The 25,900-nt window shown below is 40.7% G+C and overlaps 2 protein-coding genes across 2 annotated transcripts; both read left to right on the top strand.

Moving 5' to 3' along the window:
* Positions 1-1,197: 1,197 nt before the first annotated feature.
* On the top strand, positions 1,198-5,352 carry LOC123984392 (spastin-like). Its single transcript, XM_046071248.1, has 16 exons — positions 1,198-1,548; positions 1,632-1,715; positions 1,796-1,879; positions 1,957-2,138; positions 2,252-2,385; positions 2,487-2,580; positions 2,661-2,735; positions 2,823-2,894; positions 2,983-3,058; positions 3,161-3,252; positions 3,383-3,462; positions 3,553-3,595; positions 3,711-3,790; positions 3,876-3,946; positions 4,045-4,085; positions 4,194-5,352. Exons 1-16 carry the CDS (start codon positions 1,443-1,445, stop codon positions 4,317-4,319), a joined length of 1,440 nt encoding a protein of 479 aa, XP_045927204.1. The 5' UTR covers positions 1,198-1,442; the 3' UTR covers positions 4,320-5,352.
* A 14,292-nt stretch (positions 5,353-19,644) lies between these two features.
* LOC123984144 (opsin-5-like) lies at positions 19,645-25,338 on the top strand. The gene is made up of 6 exons (XM_046070856.1): positions 19,645-19,783; positions 20,860-21,065; positions 23,161-23,260; positions 24,208-24,312; positions 24,389-24,612; positions 24,784-25,338. The coding sequence occupies exons 1-6, from the start codon at positions 19,645-19,647 to the stop codon at positions 25,252-25,254; spliced, it is 1,245 nt and encodes a 414-aa protein (XP_045926812.1). The 3' UTR covers positions 25,255-25,338.
* The last annotated feature ends 562 nt before the right edge of the window (positions 25,339-25,900 follow it).

Raw genomic sequence — 25,900 nt, 5'->3', positions numbered from 1 at the left:
AGATGTGAGCATGTACACGGAAGATACGACAACTTCCGTGTCATGGCGAAGAGTTGATCTTTGACGCCACGCCACGGACACGCCCATTGACGAAAACTTGCAAATAGCACAACTTTTCATCTTCAATGCCTTTAGAAGGCACAGCATAAATTTGAGGTCGGTCGTACTAAATCCCTAGGAGGAGATCGTTAAAGTACGAAGTGTGTAAATCATCCAAAATTTGACGTAAAATTCAAAATGGCCGACTTCCTGTTGGGTTTAGGCTATGGCTCCAAGAGACTTTTTTGTGCGTCTGGACAAGATACACGTACCACAGAAAATTCGTGCACGTAGGTGAAACGTGCGGCGGGGGCTGCTTTGTTAAAAGTCACTTCCTGTTGCCAGCAGGTGGCGCTATGACTGTGGGTGAATGTCGGCATGTACATGTGTTCAGGGCGGGACTCTCATCCTAGATGTACAGTTTGGTCCAGATGTGAACATGTACACTGAAGTTACAACAACTTCCTGTTTCATAGCGAATCATCGACGCCACGGACACGCCCATTGACGAAAACGCGCAAATAGCACAACTTTTTCATCGTCAATGCCTTTAGAAGGCACAGCAGAAATTTGACGTCGATCCGACTAAATCCCTAGGAGGAGTTCGTTAAAGTACGAAGTGTGTAAATCATCCAAAAATGGCCATAAAATTCAAAATGGCCGACTTCCTGTTCCTGTTTCCAATTTTCTAGGTGGCGCTAGCGAGTCATTTTGCCACGCCCATGTGCGAAACTTGTAGAATACGAAATTTTTCACCGGTTCTGACATGTTTGCAAATTTTGGTGAGTTTTCAAGTATGTTTAGGCCATGTCATTTGGGCCTACTTTGCAGGAAAAAAAAAAAGAAAAAAAATATATATAATCCGAGCAAATTCAATAGGGACCTCGCACGGTCGTGCTCGGGCCCTAAATATCCTCGGCGTCGATGTTTTTAATTTGATCTTTATGCAATACAAAAATGTTTAAGTAATGTCTAGAATAGGAAATGCAGCATATGATACGGGAAATACTTTTTTTTGTTTTGTCTTTTTTTCCCCTCTTCCTTTATTTACAATTCACAATTGAACAAAATCTCGTCAGGAAGTTGATATGGGAAATACTGTATTACACGTCAAGTCAGAGGCCATTTAGTCATTTACGTTTGTATAAATTACGCTTTTATTCAGAAAATCTAACCGGAATTTGTATTCTTTATTTTGTCAGCGGGACAGAACGGGAGAGCGGGGACAGCTGTCAAGCGGATACACGGAAAGCGGAAGCCAGTGGGAGAAGATGTTTTTGTTGTTGACCCAATTATAAATGCTATTTAAAAGCTACATTTTACAGTGTCCTGTTCAATAAACAGCTAACTCTAAGTTACAATTGAGAACAAGGTAACGTTAGCGTGAGAGTAAGGCGGCTAATATGAACGCAAGTAAAAGCAAAGACAGCGGTGAAGTTATTAAAAACTACCATAAGCAGGCGTTTGAGTGTGTATCTAAGGCTTTAAAGATCGACGAAGATGACACAGGTTGGTTTATTGTCTTGTGTCAGTAGCTGGTGTGTTGTCTGTGACAGCTTGCTATCAACACCTCCCCTCCTCTATTATAACAGGAGACAAGGAGCAGGCTGTGCAGTGGTACAAGAAAGGGATTGCTGAGCTTGAAAGGGGTATTGCGGTAGAGATCAAGGGACAAGGTAACGTTAGGACGTCCAGGTGTACAAGGTGTGCAGTGTTGACATGCTTCAGCCTCAACACTCCCATGTTGTGTTAACAGGAGATCAATATGAGCGAGCGAGGAGGCTTCAAGATAAAATGGTCGCCAATCTCTCCATGGCAAAAGATAGGCTTTCCCTTTTAGGTAAGTGGCATCTTGGTTGTCATCCTAAAGTCTAGACTCTGTTTTACCAAAATAATAGTTCTGTTCTTGTTTCACAGAGGCAACACTGGCAACTAAAAGGAGAAGTGATCCCCAGACCTCAAGTCGTGTTCTTCCACAACCAAAGCCTGTGCCCAAAAGCCAGCCCGCCGTGCAAAGTCCGTCCACGAACATCAGGCCCCCCACTGCGGTCAGACCCCCCACTGCGGTCAGACCCCCATCTAGACCCTCAAATCCAAAGGTGTTTTTTTTTTTTTTTTTAATTACATTTAGTTGTCCAGTTGAATGCTATTTCAATACATCTGATTCTGATGAAGTGCGTAATGCTTTCTGGATATTTTTGTTCTTGCTAAGGTGACCCCACATGGAGGGAAAGCTCAAAATGGAAGACCTGCAGCTGGGAAACAGCCCCCAAAGAAGGATATGAAAAATTTCAAGAATGTGGACAGCAAACTGGCCAACTTGATTCTGAATGAAATTGTTGACAGGTATTTAGAAGCATCTCTATTACAACACCTTCACATTTCGCCGTCAGTGAAATGAAAAAATCCTGAGCTGCATATAAAGTACCTTTCTGTGTTCATTGCAGCAGCGTGTCTGTATCCTTTGAAGACATTGCTGGACAGGAACTGGCCAAGCAAGCACTCCAGGAGATTGTCATCCTCCCTGCATTAAGACCAGAGGTGACTTACAAATGGTTTGTCCCTGCGTACATTATTTTGACTTTTTCAGTTTTACACTTAATGTTTTTTTTCATATTTAGCTCTTTACTGGCCTGAGAGCTCCCGCACGGGGTTTGCTTTTATTTGGACCGCCTGGAAATGGGAAAACCATGCTGGTGAGTTAAGCGTTCTTTCAAACACAGTAAACCGATACTTGGCTCATTATTATCAACTGAATCACAGCCTTTACTTCCTCTCACAAGGCCAAAGCAGTCGCAGCCGAGTCAAATGCCACATTCTTCAACATCAGCGCTGCCAGTTTGACGTCTAAATATGTAAGAAAACACTTTTAGTGCTTTACACTACACTAAATTAAGTGTAGTTTTTTTTTTTTTTTAACCTTTCCTATCATCACCATCACAGGTGGGAGAAGGCGAGAAGCTTGTACGAGCACTGTTTGCGGTTGCCAGAGAATTACAGCCCTCTGTTATATTTATTGGTTTGTGTAACTCTATTTATATACTAAATGTGCCCAAACACTTTTATCCCCCACATTGCAGCTCATAAATAAACCCCTCATTTTGTTTTATTTTACATGCAGATGAAATTGACAGCTTGCTCTGTGAAAGGAGGGAGGGAGAACACGATGCCTCTCGTCGATTAAAAACCGAGTTCCTCATTGAGTTTGACGGGGTGAGAGCAACAGCAGCGGTCACTCTACGGTCTCTGACATTTGATCGTGAAACATTTTCAGAGTGTTTTAAGTCACGGCTTTCTCAGAGAACGCTGGTGTTATTTTCACAACAGTGCTTCTTTGTTTCAGGTGCAGTCAGGAGGGGATGACAGGGTGCTAGTAATGGGTGCAACCAACAGGCCTCAGGAGCTGGATGAAGCAGTACTGAGGTACGCGATGCAACTTCACATGCTGCACAATAATTATTTGTTTCTTTTGTACACGCTCACTACACGTTTTCTCTTGTGTTAATCTTGCAGGCGCTTTGCAAAAAGGGTTTATGTGACATTGCCGGATGAAGAGGTATTTGCTGTGGACCCATCGCCACAGTTCGTCACTACAATCATTGTCTTTGTTTGCTTTGAAATGTGAATGGCACAACATGTTTTCAAGTTCACTGTGTTTTAACTCTCTCCAGACACGATTCACGCTGCTGAAAAACCTTTTGGGAAAGCAAGGCAATCCACTGAGCAAAAATGAGCTGTCCTATCTTGCTAAGTGAGTTTCCTATTTACATGCCTTACTGCCTTTACTGCATTTTTGCGTTAACGTGCATTAACTCCTGGATATGTTAACTTGATAGAGCGACTGCAGGATATTCAGGAAGTGATCTCACGTCACTAGCCAAAGATGCTGCACTCGGGCCGATTAGAGGTAAGTGGTATTCCTCCCATTATCTTATGGTTAATGTATATTTTAGCCTCTGCTGTGAGCTGAACCTGCTTCTTTTTCATGTGAAAATCCTCTTACAGAGTTGGGACCAGACCAAGTCCGAAGTATGGCTGCTAGTGAGGTAATGCTGTTAAAGTGCTCACAGTAATACATTTATTTCCTTTATGCCCATTTGGCTACCATTTTGCAACAGTATTTATCTGTAAGGCTGTTTTGTCTGTATTCACAGATGCGTAACATCAAGAGAAAAGACTTTGAGGATTCCCTGAAGCGCATTAAGCCCAGCGTAAGCCCAGGGACTCTTAATATGTACGTCAAATGGAACAAAGATTTTGGTGACACAACCGGTTTTTGAACTTGATAGTTCGTTTTCACTTCTACAAAGGAAAACCATGAAAATAAAATAACAGTCGAGTCCTCAGTTTTACTCAACGGGTAAAATACGTCATTAACACAAATGAACTTAAAAACCAGCAACAAACCTGTTTGTAGGTTGGTAAAGCAATAATGTATAAATATTAGGACATGTGGCAATTGGTGCATTTCCCATTTGATGGGAAGACGTTGCTAGTAAGATTTTTAAAACTTTCTTTACTGCACAAGAATAAAGACTTTGGGGACTCCCTGAAGCACATTAACGCCAGCATTAGCCCGAAGACTTTTTATAACCAAATAGAACAAAGATTTTGGTGACACAACAGATTTTTGAATTTGATAGTTCCTTTTCACTTCTAAAAAGAAGAAAAAACTTAAAATAGAATTACAGTTGAGTCCTCAGTTGTACTGTACGGGGAAAAGACATTGTTAGGCCAAATTACCTCAAAAGACAGCAACAAACATCCCTTGTAGGTTGGTAAATAATATTACATGGCAGGTGGTGCGTTTCCTGTTTTATGGGAAGACTTTGCTGGTTTCTTTACTGTATTACTGCACTCCTAGAACACTTGTCTTGCTTGTTGAAATTGAATTATTTATTCTCAAGAATGTCCTGCTGAATAATAACATTGGATCCTTCTCTTGCCTCAAGGGGGCAGCAAGTTTGTGTAAATCCTTACATAACCTCACTACTCATCCAGTGGTTCCCTGCTTTATCCACATGTCGATGGTATTGATCACCAAGTGCTCTCTGTACTTGTACACAAAGGCAATAATAATTGGGAGAAGAAATGACAGTTTGGTTGCTTATTGTATTATATTAGGTTTTTTACATTTGCATATAGTTTGTAGATACAAATACTAATATAGACCAATTGAATTGTCGTGTTGGCCAGCTACCTTTTATTTTATTGCGTAGAGTTATGGCATTGAGTTGAAAAGTTTCATTGTGCAGGGTTATAATGGCCTCCCACTTTCCTCATGCATCAATAAATACATTCATTAAAGTTTCACCAGCATTATTGTTTTCATTTTCTTTTAAATCAGACAGAACCCTAAACTTTGTAAAATTCACAGGATACCAACTTATTAAATCATCGTTCATTGTGATGTCTACCTAACGTCTGCCTTTATGATTAATCCTAAAAAAGTGTTCAAATCATTGGTTGGGGTTGTAAGATTTGTGGAATGCCAAAAAAAAAAAAAAAAAAAAACACCAAGGTATATTTTAAGATTATTTTAAGATTTCAACATTTTTCCTAAAGAAAAACAAATGCATACAGCATATCCATGAAAGTTCTTACTTCTAAATTACATCTGGGGCAGACTTCACTTTTGTAGGTAGATGGCGCTGCCGTTCTGCTTCTACCTGTTCCACGACTCTTTCTGTGGCTCAAATTGCATCAAGAATGAGCCGATATTATTTTGCCTGCAACCACAGATGTATGGAATGCAGTGAATTGCTATCAATGAAAATAAAGTCCATGTTCTGCTGGGTTCCCTGTCAGGCTGATGGTTCCGCTTGTAGGAGCTTTGCTGTGTTCATGCAGATATACGCAGGTGCCACTATCTTTTAGCAAGGCTGGAGTCTCACATTCGCACAGGGGGTCACCAGCTGTCGGGGCATGGCTGATTCAAGCTTACTAAATGCTTGTGGTCAGTCATAGAACTTTTGAGTGCACTCTGCTGAAATAGTTGACTTAAAGCCCACCTCTCTCCCAAAGGCCCTTCCTATGGTCAGCTGGTGGTGGTGCATGTGGTTTATGTGGCCCAGCAGCTGCGCCGTCTGTTCCTGTATATGTTTACAGACTCTGCAAAAGCAAACATTTTCTGCGATTAATTACAGTTGGCTTCAGTTTTATTTCCACGCTGCTTGAACTTATCATGAAGAACACTCACTCCCACAGCTGCAACCACACCTAGGACTACTCTCTTTTCCTCAGGGGAGACATGTTGGATGGAATTAGGGGGGTTTTGTTGTTGTTGTTTTTTTTTTTTTTTTACTTGTCATGACTGAAGAGCTTCTTTCACGATGCCAGGCAGGAATGGAGAGTGTTAAGGGCTACGCTTTAGTCATCACCTCTTTTTTTTCTCTTGTTTACTCTTCGCTGAGAGCATCCAGCACAGTAAACTAATGTTCTGTATGATGGACTAGTTGCAAGGCCATTTAGTCATGTTATTTTCACACCTTTCAACTTCCATATCTGAATATAAAGTAAATGCCCACAGGTGGTAGAATTAGCTAATCACCCCATGTCAACATTCTTACAAGTAATTGCTTTTAAAATAACCTGTAATTACAGTACAGAGCGATTATCTTATGTACATGGTGTGCTAAATTTTCAAACTGACAGAAGATAGAGTATTATTGAGGTGGTTTAAACCTTGTGTATGACTGACAGCTAGCCTTTTTGGTTGCGTGTCAGAGGCCTACACCTTCACAGTGGCTCATTGATGCTTTTACTACTACATCCACTCGGGAAAACAGAATAGGTGATCATTTGATACCTCCAGTGAAATAGCCCACCCTGTAGAGAGTAGAATAATAGTCAACACAGTGAGAACCTCTCACTGACTGAGCAAACAGTCTGAGTGTTTCTTCAAGTGGCCCGCTATGAAAGCAGTATGTGGATGGGAGGGATGGGGATCTCACTTTAAAGATGCTGGGATTATTCTTTGAGTTTCCGGAGATATTCATTATAAACCAGACTTAGTTTGTCAATTGTTCTGCCTTACAGTAGTACATTAGATGCTAAAAGACCAAAAGACAGTGCACTCACTGTGTGCAGCGCCATGTTATGAGAGTGGCTGTGAGTTCAGCTATTTTTAAGAAAAGCCAGATTGTTGAAGTGGTAGAGAGGGATTTCCTTTAAAAATGTGGATTTGGCCCATTTATCGCCCTAGGTTTAAAGATGTGTCCAGGGCTTACACAGTGAAAAGCCTTCAGGACTGAGTGTGTCCACTTTCCAGCACTGGCTGCTACTGTTCCTTTGGCCTGCACACCTAATACATAACTTCATTTACCATGGGAAGCTACAAGCCACGTCAAATCTTGTATCCAATGGCAACATCTGTCTTTTATGAGCAAATTTATTTTTCTTGCTCACTGTTTAATTAATGATCTGTGAGAGTGGGTGTGTGAGAGTGGTAAAAATGGAGTATTGGTAAATACAGTAGATATGTACATATATACAGAATAAATGTGAACATTGGCTTATTTATACCAGGTCAGCCTTAGCTTGGAGCAACAAGGACAAAAACTGGGCTATCTAGACCATGTGAACTTTAAGCTGTTTAAAGTTGTTAAAGAATGTTTAAAGAAATATTTCAACATTTTGGGAAATACTCTTATTCACTTTTTTGTGAAGATTATAAGGTTGATATCATTCTCATGTCTGTACAGTAAATAGTAAGTATGAAGTTTAGCTTAGCTTAGGATAAAGGGGGAAACAGCTAGCCTGGCTGTCCGAAGGTAACAAAATTGGCCTACCAGCACTTCTCCAGATCACAAATTAACATGTTAAATCTCATTTTTTCAATCCATAAAAAACTGAGTTTTAAAAAGGCTAGGATATATGGCAAACATATTTTTGTCTGGTACTAGTTGCCAGTTAGGAACCAGTGGAGACCGGTAAACAACCCCCTGTAAAACCACAAGGTGTTTGCTATGGTAAGTTTACTGGCTATCCACACAGACATATGGGTGGCATCAATCCATCATCTAACACCGAGAAAGCAAATAAGAGTATTTCCAAAAATATTGAACAATTCTAAACTGTAAATCTAAAATCATAGACGTCGTCATGATATTTGTATGGACTTTGGTAGAATTCCATTGCTTTTAAAGATTGTAGCCCAAAGCTGAAAATGTTTCACTAAAGTTGTGGTTTTAACCAGGTGCTTTGACTGAGCTATATGGCTATATGCTACATATTTTAAAATCTTAATGATGGTCGGATATGACACATGTGAGCATTAGGAATAGTTAAGAAACACAGAAAAATAGTTAAGATAAATAACAATTGTGAAAGTGAGCCATCTACTCTCAAGACACAATGTAGCAGAGCTAAAATGAGATTGTATGCTTTTGGCTCATCAGAAACCCTAAGGGGATGTTTGTTTTTGTTGTCTGATCTGTATTTATGGAAAGCGTTTATAGTAATCATCTGACTGTATGCCTGATAAATTCTTACACTAGCAGAGTGATTGGTCTGTGGTAAGGTCAGAAAAAGCTAGGCTTACAATCTCACTATCTAATTTGAGAGGCCAGCAACGTTTTACAAGGTGTAGAAAGGAAACAGCTTGTGGAGAAGCAACATTTTTAAAAATGTTGTAGCGTGTATGTTAATGATTGATCAGCAGAGGGAAGGGATTATTTTAAGCCATGGGGGATTTAGGAAGTGTTTTTGGAAGAAAAAAAAAACGTACAGTGAATTTATCCATGTCTGCATGCCTTGGAGGGAACCTAGTTAAGCTCATGTATTTTCTCTCCCACTGCAACCTGCAGCCACAGAGCTGTAAAAAGACTGAGGTGGACAGAGCAGAGCAAACTCTCTGTAATGCCCACACATGACCTGAAAAGCCATTAATCTCAGTAACCTCTGTAAGGTGATCAGGAGCCAAACCCTTTACTTTGACTTCATACAAACTGTGCAGATGTATACTATTAGACTTGACATCAGTCAGTGCAGCTTGTCAACACATCTCTTGCAAGATCTGTTTTCAGTCTCACATCCAGATGGCCCTCTAGACAGAACATCAAATAGGAGTTGCGTAAAAGCTAAATAAGGATGGAGGAGAACAGAGATGTCCTTCCTTAGTGTGGACAGATATCCTGCTCAGATGATGCTCAGGGTACATGTTGGCATTGGACAGAGGTGGACATGTTGAGACATGGGTTTGATGCAGGGAGGGGCAGAGAGACAATGCTGAGGGGAAAGGTGCACTGTCAAGGTGAGCTGCTGGCTGCCCCGCGGTGCATTCCTTCAGCTCGTGTGCAGCCAAAACCCTTGATGAAAAGTGAAAGTGCAGCGAGGACTGAGCATTTTCACAAGAATAATGCTCTGTCATTCTGCTTTTCCCACTCCCCTTGTCCTCCCCTTTTTATCTTGTTGCCCTTCCCTCGGGTCATTCATGTGAGGACAGGAGTTATGGTTTAGCCCCACCTCTGACCCCGTTCAGGTCTTTAATTGACAGTGATGATGAACTTCAGCTGCACTTTTAGTGAACTCACACAGGACAGTGCTTAATCATCTCTTTTTCCAGCTACATCTACTTAAAGCTCTAGAAGGCCAGATTGGGTGACTAATCCATAGTATCAGAGCTGAAATTGTGACAATGGTCAGCCATAGGCTGTGTTTGAATTTCTCTACCTATTTACTATAGTGCACTACATTTGTGCACCATTTTATTTAACTGTATTAATGTTTCCACCATTATGCACTCAAAAATTTAACAATGGAACAAATAAAATAGTTAGCATGCTAACAAACCTGCCAGTCCATCCTGTCTCTACTACCTACCACAAGAGACGATAGTCCAATAGTATAGATCAGACCATGCCACCGTCGTTTCAGCAGAGAGATGTGTGCAAGCGACGAGTTTGCTACATTACACAAGCTTTTAGCTTTTTTAGTCTAATAAATAAACAAAATAAACTAACAAATATAAAGAAAGGTGCAACAACTGTGCATCTTTCAAGAGAAGGATTATCAATCAGCAAAGCAGTTCTTCTTCACAAAATAATATCTTAAGCTTCTCGCTAATGGCTTTCTAAGTCTTTAAAATCAGGATCACAGAGCACACACAGCTGCTCTTGTACAATCTTTTGTATGTGGTGGAATAGGTATGTGCAAATATTAAAGCAATTAAATGTAGGCCTTTTGAATATGATTTGCTTTGGCAGCTATTGAGAGAGTTAAGCAAAACACACATTCCTGTCTTGGCAATAAAACCAAAAGGATTGAAGCAGTTTAGAGAGTCACAAGTTTGCATATCGGAACATGTTGGCATGCACTGTGAGCCCCCTTCAGCAATTTGTATAAAATATAAAAAGGAAGGTTCTTTATAGTGATATTTGACATATGAAACGACTTCAGTCCAATGAAACATGTCAACAGAAACTCAAAATGTTTACATAGTGCTTTCACTTATGATAGACGACCATTTCATTGTGGTCAACGGTAGATGATCATGTGTACCTGTGTATCATGATTCAAGTAACTGTTCTTAAGCAGTTACTCAATTGTCAATTTGTGCAGGACACCAAAATCTATCAAAGATGTCCTGCTGAAATGAGCCTACGGAGAGGTTTAGTTTCATAAGGATGTTTCAAAGCAGTTGGCCACGTTCCCAGGAACAGGCCTGGAGCTCTTTCATCTCTCTGTGTCCTACAGCATCTCACAGTGTCTCCCAGCACCACCCACAACACAACACACATCACACATTTGTGGTATTTTTTAGATCTTTATTTTGTGGTATACTGTGTCACATTGTGGCACTGTAGGATTTCTTGAATTGCTTAAGAATATTCCTTTAAGGTCAAAATCCAGTACTTTTTCATGCAAGTAACATTGGTTTGTGGAATGAAAAACTCTGTACTTTGTATTACCAAGAATAGCTGCCATGCTTGAGCCTGGACATTTGAAGCTGGACTTGTTGTCTAGGAGCATTTGGCCAAGGAGCAGACTTTGACCTCTGTCACATGACCTGTAAAACAGAGGTCTCCTTATCCACAGCATCAGATCATGAGGTGTCTGCGGGGGGAGGGCAATGTGGCCACTCTGAGATGTTGTTTTGCAAATATATCACATCATCTTTCACGGTGATTCTCTGAAATGACTGAACTTTGGCACTATAAACATATGCTGAGTCAAAAAGCAAACTCAAATTTACACATAAAGTATATGTGTACGAGGATAAATGTACGAGGCTTGAGTCACAGGAAAAGCTTCATCTGGAAACTACTTTTAAACTAATGCCACAACCTCATGTGGAACAGGAAGAAAACCTGAGCTAGTAAATGACTGCAGTGATTATTAGATGTTTTAGATGGTGATTTTGATATATCATAGGGTGGCACAGCATCAAGGGTCATAAAGTGTAATGTGCACCATTGCAGCATCCTGCCTAAATCACTGTATAATTAAAGTGTGAATTAACCTCAGCAAAGTGCCCAGTTTTACTACTGATAACTGGCATCATATTGCATAGCCATCTAAGCCTGGCAACCACAGAGCTTGTTACCACACTAAGAAGTATATTTAAACATCTTGGAAGAGTATTAATAAGCATGAAGGAGGGTGCACTTGTGTGTGGCTGTTTTCTGTGATTATGGGGATATTCAGAAAATTTAAAATTATGTGAAAGGCATTGCTCGTAGTCATGAACCTACAGAGAATTATCACTCAAAAGCTAGCTGGGGAAGATAGAGGGGTGTTTAGCAACGGAATAGACAGAGATTTCAATCAGGAGTTGGTTGCATAGGACTTTCATTTGCCAAGTGGCCAGAAACACAACTCCATATGATTGATAATGTTCCTCTGTAACTGCTGGATGTGTGAATAGGTAGTTTCGGTTAAACTTGTGAATAAAGGTAATTATATGTCAATGTTGTGTTCTCAACTTGTTCCCACTGCCCCCAAGTGGACAAAATAATAAGTTATTGCAAGTTTATGAAACTGCTGCAGGTACTTGGCTTTTATTTTCACCCATGCTGTAGCTGTTAGCATGCTGCTAACACTCCTTATATTTTACGCTGAGAGAGAGGAAGAGATTAACTGTGATCAGATTAATAACTGGGCTGATATAATAGCAGGGGGCATTATTTATGGAGCATGTACGTGCCACTGCAATCTTCAAAAAGATGAATACATTTATTGTACTTACTCTATTTTCATCACTTAGATTTATGAAAGCTCAGACTTTTATGTGGTGTTACTTTACTGATTAATGAGACGGGTACATTTTAACTGGATTTCAAAACAAAATTGGTTAGCCAGATTTAAGTTGTGACACGGGAGATCAGAACAGTATTGATCTGTTGGCTCATCTGTTCTATCAGAGACAGACACTGTTAACGTACAATACCATGTGGCTGGTATTTTAAGTGGAAGCCCAGATATTGCCAGGTGTTCTACAGCCACTATACAAACTGTCTGGTATGTTGGCCAGGTGGTCACGAAAGCACTTCCTTTTAAGTGAGACCAGGCTCTGGAAGTTTGAACCTTCACATATGGGAATGAACTAGACAAAGCAGCAGTAAAGACTCACAAGAACTTGTTTCTCTACGTCCACCATGTACTCTGTGCATCTATCCATCCGTTTACACCATGCACATTTATAACCTTTCCCTAGTGTACCTGCCCTGTGCATATTTCTGCACATGTCACTATTAGCCAGTACATACATACTCCTGTCAAAATGTGTGCATGATCTTCCATGATCAGGCTATACCTCAGTGTACAGTGGCATCTATTCATCACATGTAATGTTTGCACATCCTGTATACATGCTGTGAAATATGGATCATTTTAATTTAGATTAGGCTCCATATGTCCTTTGATTATTTTTGCATCTTTGTCACTGCTTTGTATATTTCTAGTATCTATATCTGTGACTGCAATGACCTATATACACTCCACATGGGTCAGTGGACCATTCTGTGATCAATAAACAGAAACAAAATGTAGCTACTGGGTTTTCCATGATGCGACAAAATGGCCTCATGATTTGCATGTTCTGATTTGCTTATTTGCTTATAGATTCCTAAAACATGGACTGTAAGTCGGGTACACTGAACACTTTAAAATAATAGTTTAAAGATATGCTTATTCGCTTTTTTGCCAAGAGTTCCATGAGAAGATCAATACCACTCTCGTGTCTGTATGGTAAATGTGGAGCTAGCTAGCTTAGTTTAGCGGAAAGACTGGAAACAGGAGATAACAACTAGCCTTTCCCTGTAAAAAAAAAAAGCTGTCTTGCAATCTGCAAATCATCAGGCTAGGTGTTTTCCCATGTTTCCAATCTTTTTGCTAAGTGAAGCTAACTGGGTGTAGCTTCATATTTGCTGTAGAGACAAGAGAGTGGTATCATCAATCCTCTCATCTAACAAGTAATTTCCCAAAATGTTGATCTATTCCCTTAAAGCTATAATGAGTAGCATTTAAAACAATGGATAGACTCAGGTTTAAGGTCGGGCACTATAAAAAAACAGGGACCAGATTACTTTGCCCTTCTCTCTCCTCTGCTCTCTGTCTGTATCATGGATGTATAAAGAGCTGCAGGAATGTGTGTCTGTTTGATCGAGGGGCTGAGCTAAATACACGTACTCACACAGAGCACAGGCAACAGAAGACAGGTTGAAGTGTGGCTTCGGCTGCAAACCTTGGCAATGTGGCTCCCGCTGCTCTTGCTCTCTCTCACTCGTTGAGGAGGGGCCACAGGGGGGAATGGTGCTTTTTATAAATCTTAGTCATTATGCCTTTAAATTACTTGTAGTTATGAGTTTTTATAACAACCCAACTGTGTCAGGAGTGTTTCACTGCCTTACATCCAAAGGCTGCTGGGATATACTCCAGTCCTCTGTGACCCTCAATGTGAAGAAGCACAATGTGTACATGAATAGACTTTCGGATAGCATTAGAAGGGTGATTCAGATGGTCCGGTGCTTTCACATTTATACGATGTTCGACATCCTCAAAATATTTAGAACTACATCTGAAATTTAGTAATTGACAACCTGAGGATAGAATGGGGCCTTGAAGGGGCTACATTCATCCAGTTCCTTCGTAATTAGGCTCTAACAGGCATGTGTCATGGGTCATCAGAGTGTCATCTTTAAAGATAACACATTTTTGCTGTGGGAGAGGATAACTAACCTCCTGTCACACACGGGTCAACTCACCAACCCTGATGGGGCTTCAGGACAGCTGAGAACAACAATGTTGTTAATGGGGTCATGCTTTTAAATGCATTTAAGGAGATTTGAAATGCTTGTTTGATGTGACTTTGATCCTGACTGACAATTTCAAGCTTGTTTTCTACTTTCCACAACCCTCGAGTTGTCTATAGAGATCTGCAGCGTGATAGCTTGAGCTAGGTCACTAATCTCCTCGATCCCCAGAAGGCCAGACGAGAGTATCCAGGGTCCAGTGTCAGAGCATAAACCTTTCACTCAGACCAAGGAGGCAAATCTATCTGTTGCCAAGCAGGACTACAGGGCTGCCAGATACTCCAGGAAAGCTTCAGTGGAAGCAGAAGCCACAGTCTGCCAGATGCCCAACACTTGCCCGGACAGAAAGGGTGACAGTTGAAGATCCTTTAGTTCTCCTTTGGAAAAGATCCATGTTTTTTTCATCTGAATGCATCCGTATCCCAACAGAATGTAGACTTTAATTTGCGGATTTACGTTTCCGCATCCATATTTTGCCAAAATATCCCCTCATGTCAAAGGTGATGCACAGACCCCTTCGGGAATGGCGTGTATTCAACCCTCAATAAGACCTACTTACATAAGTTACCTGCTTAAACAAACAGACTCTGGAGGCAAAATTGCAAACTGGACCCAGTGCCCAGATAAATGTTTGCATGTGGTTCAGGGCCAAAGATCTTGAGCCACAAAACCAATCCACATTGCTCGTTGGGCTCGACACAGAGCCTGTGTTCACTTGCTTTTAGATGCATACTAAACCATTCATCTATTCTTCTCCTATGGGGTATATTATGGGGTATAATGCAAAACGTATTTCAGAAAACAGCGCAGTCCCATTCTCTTGAATATAGTAATTGCAGATAAGACCAATAATATAAAGTGTTCTTTTCCTGTGTTGAAGTTCAGTAGGGCAGCAAAACAAAAGCTCTGTAACACCATGCACTTCTTTTTAAGTAATTATATTTTAAGCAGTAATCCATGCTCCTGCTGGCTTGTTGGTGCTGTTGCTGAACTGTTTTGGTGCAGGGTAAAGAAGGAAAACAGTTCAGTCTTTGTTCCTGTGGTAAAGTCACTACATGTCCTGTTGGCTTCATGGGGGGAATTTCAGAAAACCTTTACTTACGCAGAGCATTTCACAAATCTACATATATACAATGAATCTCTGGAGTGGGATTATCACACTGTCCAGGTCTTATCTCACATATTAAGACTAACATCCATGTATCATCTGAATTATATCAGCGAGCCCAATAACTCAAAGGAATGTAACACTTTCCTGTAGACCTTTTATGTGCACAGCATCATGCATGTGTAGTATTAATGTCTCATCAAGTTTACATGGTAACCGAAAACCGATTTCTCCCAAGAGATTCAAACCCTTTGAGAAGGAGGTGTGAACATGCTGTGGGCAGGCAGGAGTGGTTTATAGGGGTTTGTTACTGAACCAGTGCCATCTTCACCTGTACGCCAGCTGGATGTTCCTTTAAATCAGTCATCCTGTTTCTGAAAATAAGCTAAAAGTCTCTTTTGAGAAGTCTCTTCTGTTGTACATCAAATTTTCTTTTCTATCTGCCCATGTAGAGCTTATTTGATACGCTTATGTTAAGAGGTGCTTCCACAAGTTCACTAGCCATTATAGAGGCAATAAATAAAAAGATTTGATTTTGACAAACCTCCATGAACAAACTTTGTCACTGATTTCCTTTTGACAACTGTAGGCCATGTTGGCCAAATTCCTGTGTCTTTAAACTTAAAGGAAGTACAGAAAAATGTAGTGCTATGAAGGCCTTACTTTACCAATATCGTGCACAGATTGACCCAAGAAATGACAGGCGAGCCATTTACCTCCATACTGTGTGGAGCCTTCATACAAGCAGTCCCTGTGTCTCTCTTTTAGTGACAGGGAGAGAGAAAGTGTATAGAGCTTTTTAAGCAGATCCTGTATTTGGTCTCTTGACCTGGTCTATGTCGTCCCTGAAGAGAGGCTTTGTTGCCCTCAGACAGCCTTTAACACACACCTTCATAATAGTATCTGTGTCTGTGATTTTCCATTTGGAAAATTGTGAGCTTTCACCCTCACATCCCAGGTTTCGCTCGACAGAGAGAGAGAGAGTAATCATCATAAGCCTAATGATACAGTGGTCCACTGTGGCTGCACTGTGATCGCCAAGCTTCACACACACACACATGCCAAAGCATACAGGCGAGAGTTAAGCTAATCTTGATGTCTTCCTGTAGCGTGCAAACACCTGAGCATTGTACAGTGTATGGTACGTCACTGCTTTTGTGCTTAGCTTGGCAAACCTCATGTGTAAAAATGTGTAAGGATGAATTTTTGCATAAATATCTGAACGACTGTGGACCAATTGCAAGATCCTGCCTTTACACACTTGTCTCATGTCTGCTATTGACAGTAGCGTGTGAGTTTTTTGTCCTTGTAGCACCATCTGTTAGTAGCAATGTAATCTCTGTAGCAGCTGTCCTTTACCACTTACGCTGCTCACTTGCTGCCAAACTTGCCGTCTAATCTCCTCACTTTCACTATAATAGGATGGCATTCCTAACTATTGTAGGTGTGAAGATCATTCGTAATAATTATTCTAACAATAAAGGCATGGCTTTCCATTCGAAACAGTGTCAGTTGTCATGCAGTTCCGACTAACACCTTAACATCTGGCACCATCGGCTATGAGCGAGTATGTTGTGTGGTGAGGTTTCTGTACTATGCCTCCCACAACCATTATCACATTATCCACTTTAACCAGAAGACTCATACCACAGAGGCATCAGAAAACTCCCTGTCTCTCTGGCCTGCACTCACCGGGATCGCTGCAGAGCTAAAGCTCTGTCGTGTGGCATCTCTGGGTGAAGGCAGAGGTGAGAGCCATGACTGGGTTCAGTGTTTGCTGCTGGACGGTTGACAGTTGGGGTCAGAGGTTCATTTTCCCCTCAGCTCAGTCACTCTCTCCAGACTGGCTTTCAGAGGCTCAAAGAAAGGGTTTGATGAGGAGGGCTCGGAAGCAAGGAGGCATCTGGCTGCAGCAGCCCTTCCCTCCACATCCTGAGGGCCAGCAGAGCTGCTCTGTGGCGGCCAGAGGAGGGAAACAAGGTGCACACTGTGATCTAAACACAGACTGAGGGGTGGGGGGGCGGTTCAGGTTACCCCTTCGGTAGGTGTGTTGCCACAGAGAAGCTCACTGTGAAGAAGAGAAGGGTGGAGGAGGGAAGATGTGGTGCCATTGTAAGTTTACACAGAACAAAAGGAAATAAATTGGACCAACATGTGTTAGTGAAATCCCCAAACTCTCTCTAATAAATGGCCTGTTTCTGACTGTAATACTGTAAATCATATGGGAGGGTCGCACACAATTTTAGAGTGCCAGATGCTCTCACACTGACATCAGAGCACAGTACATTTGTCAGTGCACACAGCTCATACTAACTTAATTATACTTCATTGGATACTTCTGCCCTCAGTGTACATTTTGATGAATGTGCTCTACATTTTAGCAATCATGCCGGCAGGACTGAAGTCCTCACCTGGATGACTCTTTTGTAAATGGAAGTGATTAGTAAAAGCTAGAACATGTGTCTGGAGAGGAGGTGCTTGTTCATAGTCATTGTGCAGGACTTGTGTGTGAAATGCAAAGGGATTTTTTTTTAATGGCTCGAATGATGTAATTTCTTGCTAGACCATATACTGTAGCCAACATCTTGATCATCATCACGGATAAACACTGCCTCCATATTCAGAAAATGTAAAGTGACAAGATGTTCCCATGTTGGTCTGTATGGCTTGTGTTTGAACAAACTGTTAAAGAGGTTTGTAATAGACATTTAACAAAGAGTTAGATGAGAAGGTTGATTCCACTCTCATGTCTGTATGAAGCTACAGCCAGCAGGAGATTTGCTTATCTCAGCATGAAGACTGGAAACAACTAGTCTGGCTCTGTTCAAACAAGTAATAAAACCCACCTACCAATGTCTTTAAAGCTCACTAAGTAATGTTAATTCATTAATTATTTCATGTTATACATTGTTTAACCCTCTCATGCATGATGTCCACATTTGTGGACAGTTATTTTAACTCCATTTTGGGTTACTATATGATGGTTATGTTCTCCAAGTCATTTGAGCACAGTGTCAGTTGATTGATAGCAACACCGTAACAGTGGTTACTCTCTTGTTTTCCAAATATTTATTGCTTGATGACTATCCAAGATGGCCAATTGTGATGGCTATGTGCTAAATGCATCAGGCATATCTGTGAAAAACTTTCATTCAAGGAGGTCAATCTAGGTTTAAAAAAAAAAAATAGTAGTACATGCAGTAAAGTATTATTAACATGTTTACGTCATGCAACAGTGGAGTGAGATTGCATTGCATTGCAAGTCGGATTTCTGTAACCTGCTGGTATTCTATTTTTTCAAAGATGTGATGAATTGTATTGTATTATAATAAAACAGGTATTTAATAAATGTATGAACATAAATAACAATGCTAAAGTGCATTTTTCAACATTAAACAGAAACTTTTGACTGCCTTGAGGCCTTTACACAAAATAAGAATATGTATTTTACTCACATAATGTAAAGAAATTAGTTTTAACTAGAACTATGTAATCAGTTAGGCTCGGCGTTTTCCCAGTTTCCAGTCTCTGTGCTAGGTTAAGCTAACTTGCTGCTGTCCAGGGTGTACCCCGCCTTTCGTCCTATGTAAGCTGGGATTGGCTCCAGCCCCCCCGTGACCCTGTACAGAGGGTAAGCGGTTGACGACGGATAGATGGATGGATCCTGAGAATGTACGGATCTGGCTGAAAGTTGGACACATTAATAACTTTAATCCTTATTCTGTGTTTATGTGTTGGTGGAAACATACAACTTCCAAGTTGGCTGCTAACAGGATTGCAATCACATAAAATATTCTTGGAAACTGCAGCAGGAAAATTAATGATAACAAATTTAAGTAATAGCAGAGGAGGCACTTTGTAATTTGATAAATTGTTCAGCATAGGTGTAGGACTCTGTCGCAGGCCTTAAGATGTCTTTGTGTGAGGCCAGTCTTAGGACTTAAATTAATTTAGGCTAAAGGAAACTCCTCCAAAATTACTTCCTTGAGTGGACTAGCTCAATTGACATTTCCCCGTTGGCTAGGATTTCCACCCAAATCTCTATCTGCTTAGTTGTTAAGAAATAGAGAGGATTACAGGTGCAATCAATTGGACAGTTAGGTATTAGTGACTGCGTCTAAGCTGGATTTAAAATGAACTGACTGGTCATCCCTACTGATCACATAGTGTCTACTGAAAGCAGAAGAGAGCGGAGCTACTGTAGAGGATAGCAAGGATTCATGCCTTGGCATCGAAACTCAGGCCATGGAAATAATGCTGAAAAGTTTTCCTGTGAAGGTAGTGAATATTCCATGGAGGAATAATAACCTCAGTACTCTACATGCAGAACCCCCTCTGTCCGAACAAGGAGAGACCATCATTGGAGTCTACCTGTTAGTGTTGGGTAAGTCGACCATCACATACTGGAACATAATGAACCTTGAAATGTTACAGTTTTTCATAGTGTATGCTGTGAATATACTTTGGGGTTGAAACACTGTAATAGATTTTCACAATTTTAGTATCAAAGTTTAATTCTCATTGAATTATTCCCATGTCAAAAAAAAATGCAAAAGAAAAGCACCCTAAAAGAACTACTGACAAAATGCTTGAAATATTTGTTCATTTTAAACTTGTTTTGCCGTCCATAACTCCGTAGTGCAAAGAAGGAGTCACACATTATTTAAATGTCAACAACACAAACAACTGTTGTTCCTCATGTTTCCAAAGGCCAGTCCACTGCTGACTCAGAAAGTTTGGGTTGGGTTGGTGGCACTGTTTGTCTGTTGGTCCATGTCAACTAATGCAGTCAAGGGATTTTGTGGAACACAGAGACAGAGTTATTAAAAGACATGAGATTCTTTGGATCTCCACCATCGATACCTTACTACAGAGTAAAATGATTTTACTCTGGACTTTCTCTGTTCTGTCCAATATTTTGGTGTCTGTACTATAATTATTAAGTTTTACTTAGTAGTTTAGCAGCTAAAAAAATTATGATGAAGAGGTCAGGTACTAGGAACAATGCAATGTAACACTACTGTACTTTACTCCACTGTGCTATACTCTACATACTCTATTCTAGTCTGCTCTACTGTACTTTACTCTACTCTGCTTTAATCTACTCTGCTTTACTCTTGTCTGCTATACTCTGCTCTACTCTTATATTATACTGTTGCATAATACAATACAATACTACACTTCTCTACTATACTAAATCTTAAAATCAGTTTAGTGTTTTTTGTATACTCTGCTATACTATACAATATATAATCTACTTCTTTATTCAACAATACAACACTAAACTGCCCTATACTATGTTCTCCTCTTCTCTACTCTGCTATACCATACTACATAATATACTTTACAATACACAACTCCATTTATTTAAAATACTGTGCTATACCAAAAAATATGTGGTTCACTAGATTTTCACTAAATATTACTATATATATATACTGTATGTTTGTCTCTCTGTAGGATGGCTGTCCTGGTTTGGAAACAGTTTAGTGATGTTTGTCCTGTACAGACAGCGGGCCTCGCTTCAGGCAACAGATTTCCTCACATTAAATCTCGCCATCTCTGATGCCAGCATCTCCATATTTGGCTACTCCAGAGGGATCCTAGAAATATTCAATATCTTAAAGGATGATGGGTATTTGATCACCTGGATCTGGACCTGCCAGGTAAAGGCCACACCATTTGAATTAATAGAGTCAAATTTAAAATATTCTATATATCCTGTGTACACATATGTATGTCCTTCAAATCCTTCCTTTCAAATATCTCACCAAATCTTAAATTGTTATACAATTCACAGCAGTAACAATTAGTGAAATCCCAGGAATGTTGGTTGGAAATGGCCAGAATATGATGACTGTGCAGAGTTGCAAAAAACACATCTCTATACATCTGCTCTCTTAGGCCAATCCCAATTAATGAAGTTCATTCAAGGAATCTGTGGAAGTCTTGCAGTAAAGTGAATATACGTGTGTGTGTGTGTGTGTGTGCGTGTGTGTGTGTGTGTGTGTGTGTGTGTGTGTGTGTGTGTGTGTGTGTGTGTGTGTGTGTGTGTGCATGCAAGGGATTATGCTAGTAGCCATGTGGGCTGGAGGTTAAATCTATAATAAGATTATCACTGTGGAGGCCTTTAAATGGGGGAAACTCTTCGAAGAGCATGGCACCTGTCAACAACCGAACAGGAAGTAAATAAGAGCTGCAGGGAGGACATTAGTTGTAAAATTTAACGATAGGCTTTTACGTTGCAGATGAGTAATTTGTATTAAATTAAAAGATGAGTAGTTGTGTGTAATTTCTAAAATGTTCGGTTGATTTTCTATGTTTCCCTCCTCCTGCAGCCTCAGCTTGAAATTAAATAGTTGTCATATTTTAGCTTGAAATTCATCCAGGGTATTTTTCTTGCTCAAGGCTAGCTGTGGTGGAAACCATGATATCCGCGCTGCAGTGAGTGAACAAAAACAAGATGGTGTAACCATAACCCTTTCAGTCTCAGAAGCGTGAACCCCAACATCTGAGCAGGAGAGACATTGTAAATCAATCTGCTGCTCTTAGGCTTAAGTACAGCCACTAAGATGATCTCATCTCTCAGACATCTAATCTCAGGTTTTCAGGTAAAAGAGAAATATTGGGATAGCAGTACGCCCATCTCATTTCACCTTCCCCTGAGAGAGGTGGGCTGAGAGAGGGACCGTCAGAAGTGAATAATGGGAAAAGTAAGACGTGACAGAAATAGAGGAGGGAAGGAACAGGAGGTGAAGGAGACAGGCATGTGAGAAGCATTAGCAGATTACTGCATGGAGCATGATGGGACATGAACCATTGCTAGCTGGGCCAGATCTCTGTGTTTTGCACACTATGGGACAGGATATTATTGAATAAGATAGAGCCTTATGGGACCCCTTGATCTTGCAAAGGGGAATACAGAGAAAGGACTGTCAAAGCAACGCACAAGGTGTATAAAAAATACTTGTCAAATTCACGTCTTTACTTGTGAGCCAGATATCTCAGGCAGAGACAGAGGTGAAACATTATAGTGTGAGATGAGCTTTGAGTATCAAATCACATCATTTCAAGAAGCCAACATCTTAATGCACCTGGTCCTAAATTCTTAGGACAGACCAGAAAATGTACAATAGACTAATGCTAATATCAAACTAGTCTAGACGTTGGCATGCCTGTCAAATGTGAAGGGGGAAAAACGTGATGACTAACAGTAATAAGATTAGGACTAAGGAAGATCAGGAAAGACCTTTACTGATCCATGTCACCTGGAAGTGGCACAGCAGGGAGCTGGGTGTTGCACAGTTGGAGCCAGACTGAAACGGAGTAGCATAATTCCCTTTAACAGAAGCTGCGATTAAAAGATCATCTTCCCAAACAATGGACTAAATGCTAAAACGCTTCACGGATTATTGCATTTAGCAGGCATTGAGAATTTTGTGGAAATCAAGGTAAAATCTATTTCCAGCCATAATTAAGCCATTTTAATACCCCAATGCTGATCCGGCAAGTTAAAAAGCCTGCAGCTCACACGAGAGGAAATGCTCTGGTCTGGAGCATATTGGCAAAAAGGGCAGGAAGAGCGCTTCAGCTGTTGCTTCTCTATCTGATAAAGGCCAAAGCAAAACAAACTCAAGATACAAAGGTCTGGAACTATTAGGCAGGCAATGTATCTATGCCCTGAAGCTTCAATGATCATTCAAAGACATTTTAAAGATGTGATGTCATATTTCACCAACCCCTCACTCTGTTTTCTTCCAGGTAGACGGTTTCTTCACCTTGCTTTTCGGCCTTGCAAGCATCAACACTTTGACCGTTATCAGCATCACCAGATACATTAAGGGATGCCATCCAAACAAAGGTCAGATCTAACCTCCCTGACTTCATGTGAGATAACACAAAGAGAGCCTCAGACAAGTGTCTCTGCCTGTCTCACATTCCAGCAGCTCGTATCTGACAGAAAAGTGTGTATCCCAGTGCTAATGAAACCTTATTACCAACTTCAGCATTCTCCAGCAGTCTCCAGCAATTACATTTACATTTTGCCAGCATGTCATTAAGTTAATTTGAGGTGACATTTTCTATTTTTGGGGTGTAACTGATGCAGAAGAATGTCTTAATTATATGGAAATTAGGTTGTCAGCCTGGGATGCGAGTTTTTACAATGTTTGTGATTGTTCATAAAACACAAGCAATATAAACCTGTGTGTGGTTATGTTTTTTTCTTACATAAGCGGTTAAACTATGAACATTGGTGATATATGTGGGATATCATCAACTGTATTATGTGTCAGAGTATAGCTGCAACTACTGCAACCGGAAACGGATGTTGATCTATAAAAAATATAATATAATATAATGATATCCAAACAACAATACAAGGTAATTCAGCTATGTATTGTATTGTATCGTAATCAACACTGTATACTGCCAGTCCTCTCTCCCAAACGATACCGCACTTATTGTATGGTACATTGACATAAGATGTATGAGGACTGCTCAGATACAGAGCAGACCTATTGCTTTTCTTTCTTCCCCTGAATACAAAGCTAAGTGTCCTTTGTCAACAGAAGTTCTTTTCACTTGCAGATGTTTGCGAAGGCTGTTAATATAAGAAAAGACCTCATTGTTCAATAAATGTCACACATAACAAGCCGAGAATGCTGCATCTTTGAGTCCCTCTCACTTTTGTCCTGTGTTTGCCAAAGTCATAACAGTTAACCTTATCAAACTGCAACAAGTCTGTTCCATAACTTGGGAATATTCTGTTGTATTCATGTTACGTTTCCTTGTTGTGTGTTATTGCAGCTTACTGTATCAGCAATAACACCATTGCCGTTTCACTCATCTGCATTTGGACTGGAGCGATGTTTTGGTCTGTTGCTCCACTGCTGGGCTGGGGCAGCTACACAGGTCTGTTCTCACACAATATCCTCAGAGAAGAAAGGAATATAGCCTTGACCTGACCTCTCCATCTTATGCTCCTTAGATCGAGGCTATGGCACCTGTGAGGTGGACTGGTCCAAAGCCAATTACTCCACCATCCACAAGTCCTACATCATCTCCATCCTCATCTTCTGCTTTTTCATCCCTGTGATAATCATGGTCTTCTCCTACATCTCCATTATTAACACAGTAAAGAACACCAACGCCATGTCAGCTGATGGTTTCGTCTCCATCCGTCAAAGGAAGGTGGAGAGAGATGTCACAAGGGTAGGCAAATAGGGGAAAATAATGTTTATTTCTGAGGTTTTTATTGGATACGAGTTGATTGGAAAAATAGAATGAGACTCTTTAATGTTCCACTTAAAGTGCCCTGTCTGTAATAAACCTCCTCTTACGTTATTCCAGTCTTGACAATTGTTCCCTCGTGTTCCTCTCTAGATTTCCATTGTAATCTGCACAGCTTTCATCCTGGCCTGGTCGCCATATGCGGTGGTGTCTATGTGGTCAGCCTGGGGTTTCCACGTGCCAAGCACAACCAGCATCTTCACTCGCCTCTTTGCCAAGTCTGCCAGCTTCTACAACCCGCTCATCTACTTCGGCATGAGCTCCAAATTTCGCAAGGACCTCTCCGTGCTGCTGCCGTGCGCACCAGAGCACAAGGAGGTGGTGCATCTGCAACACTTTCAAAACATTAAAGCCAAGGCTGAGGCCCCGCCCGCGCATTCATCTCTTCCTGTCCAGAAGCTGGAGGCAAAACACACTGCTGGAGAGCTGAACCAATCCAATCCTGATAGCGACTCAGGGGTCAACAGTCCTCCTGAGACTCCTCCATCTGACACACAGGAGGTCTTCCACATTAACCTGCCCTCCCACATTGAAACATCAGAGTATTGGTGTGACAGGCTCTGAAGAGTATTTTTGTATTTTTGGTCTTTACTGTTTTAATAAACCGTATGTCTAGCCAGTGTTAATAAATTATTTTCTGAATCTCAAGTGGGATTTCACACCTGTTTTCATTTCCAACTCTTACAAAGGCTTCATTTAGCAATCAATTGATGAGCAATGCATAACTGATTTGCCTGAAATCAGAATATTTTCTCAGAATATCTCCAGCTGATGAAATGTGGGGGCAGTAATACAGCGGGGCAAAAGATGCACGATTACATCTGGAAACACTGAACCGTCCTCAGTTCAGCTGAAGCATGTGATGGCACAACGTTCGGCCATTTCCCCTGCTGCCCAAGGGCACTCATAAACATCAGATCTCCCATACATCCCACATTCCCAGAGAGATGCCAGATTACACTCTGTCAAGTATCATCTGCCTGTAGAAATGTGTCAGTTTAAATCTCTATTCATCATGTCAGTCATGCAAAATCATATGGGAGCAAAGGTTAGCATTGAGGGAAGCAGGCTCTATGTTTACAGAAAAATGTGAAAACTAATCCAAGGGTGTGGTGAGTTAGGACAATTTTTTTCTGTTGACAAGATTTCAAACTAATGACAATGTTGAAAGAGAAATGCGCAGCCCTGAAATAGCACCTGATCTTTTTTT

This window comes from Micropterus dolomieu, linkage group LG15, assembly GCF_021292245.1.
Source record: "Micropterus dolomieu isolate WLL.071019.BEF.003 ecotype Adirondacks linkage group LG15, ASM2129224v1, whole genome shotgun sequence".
In the NCBI taxonomy this organism is placed as follows: Eukaryota; Metazoa; Chordata; class Actinopteri; order Centrarchiformes; family Centrarchidae; genus Micropterus; species Micropterus dolomieu.
Note: the sequence above shows the minus strand (reverse complement) of the source record. Positions and strands in the feature narration are given on the sequence as shown.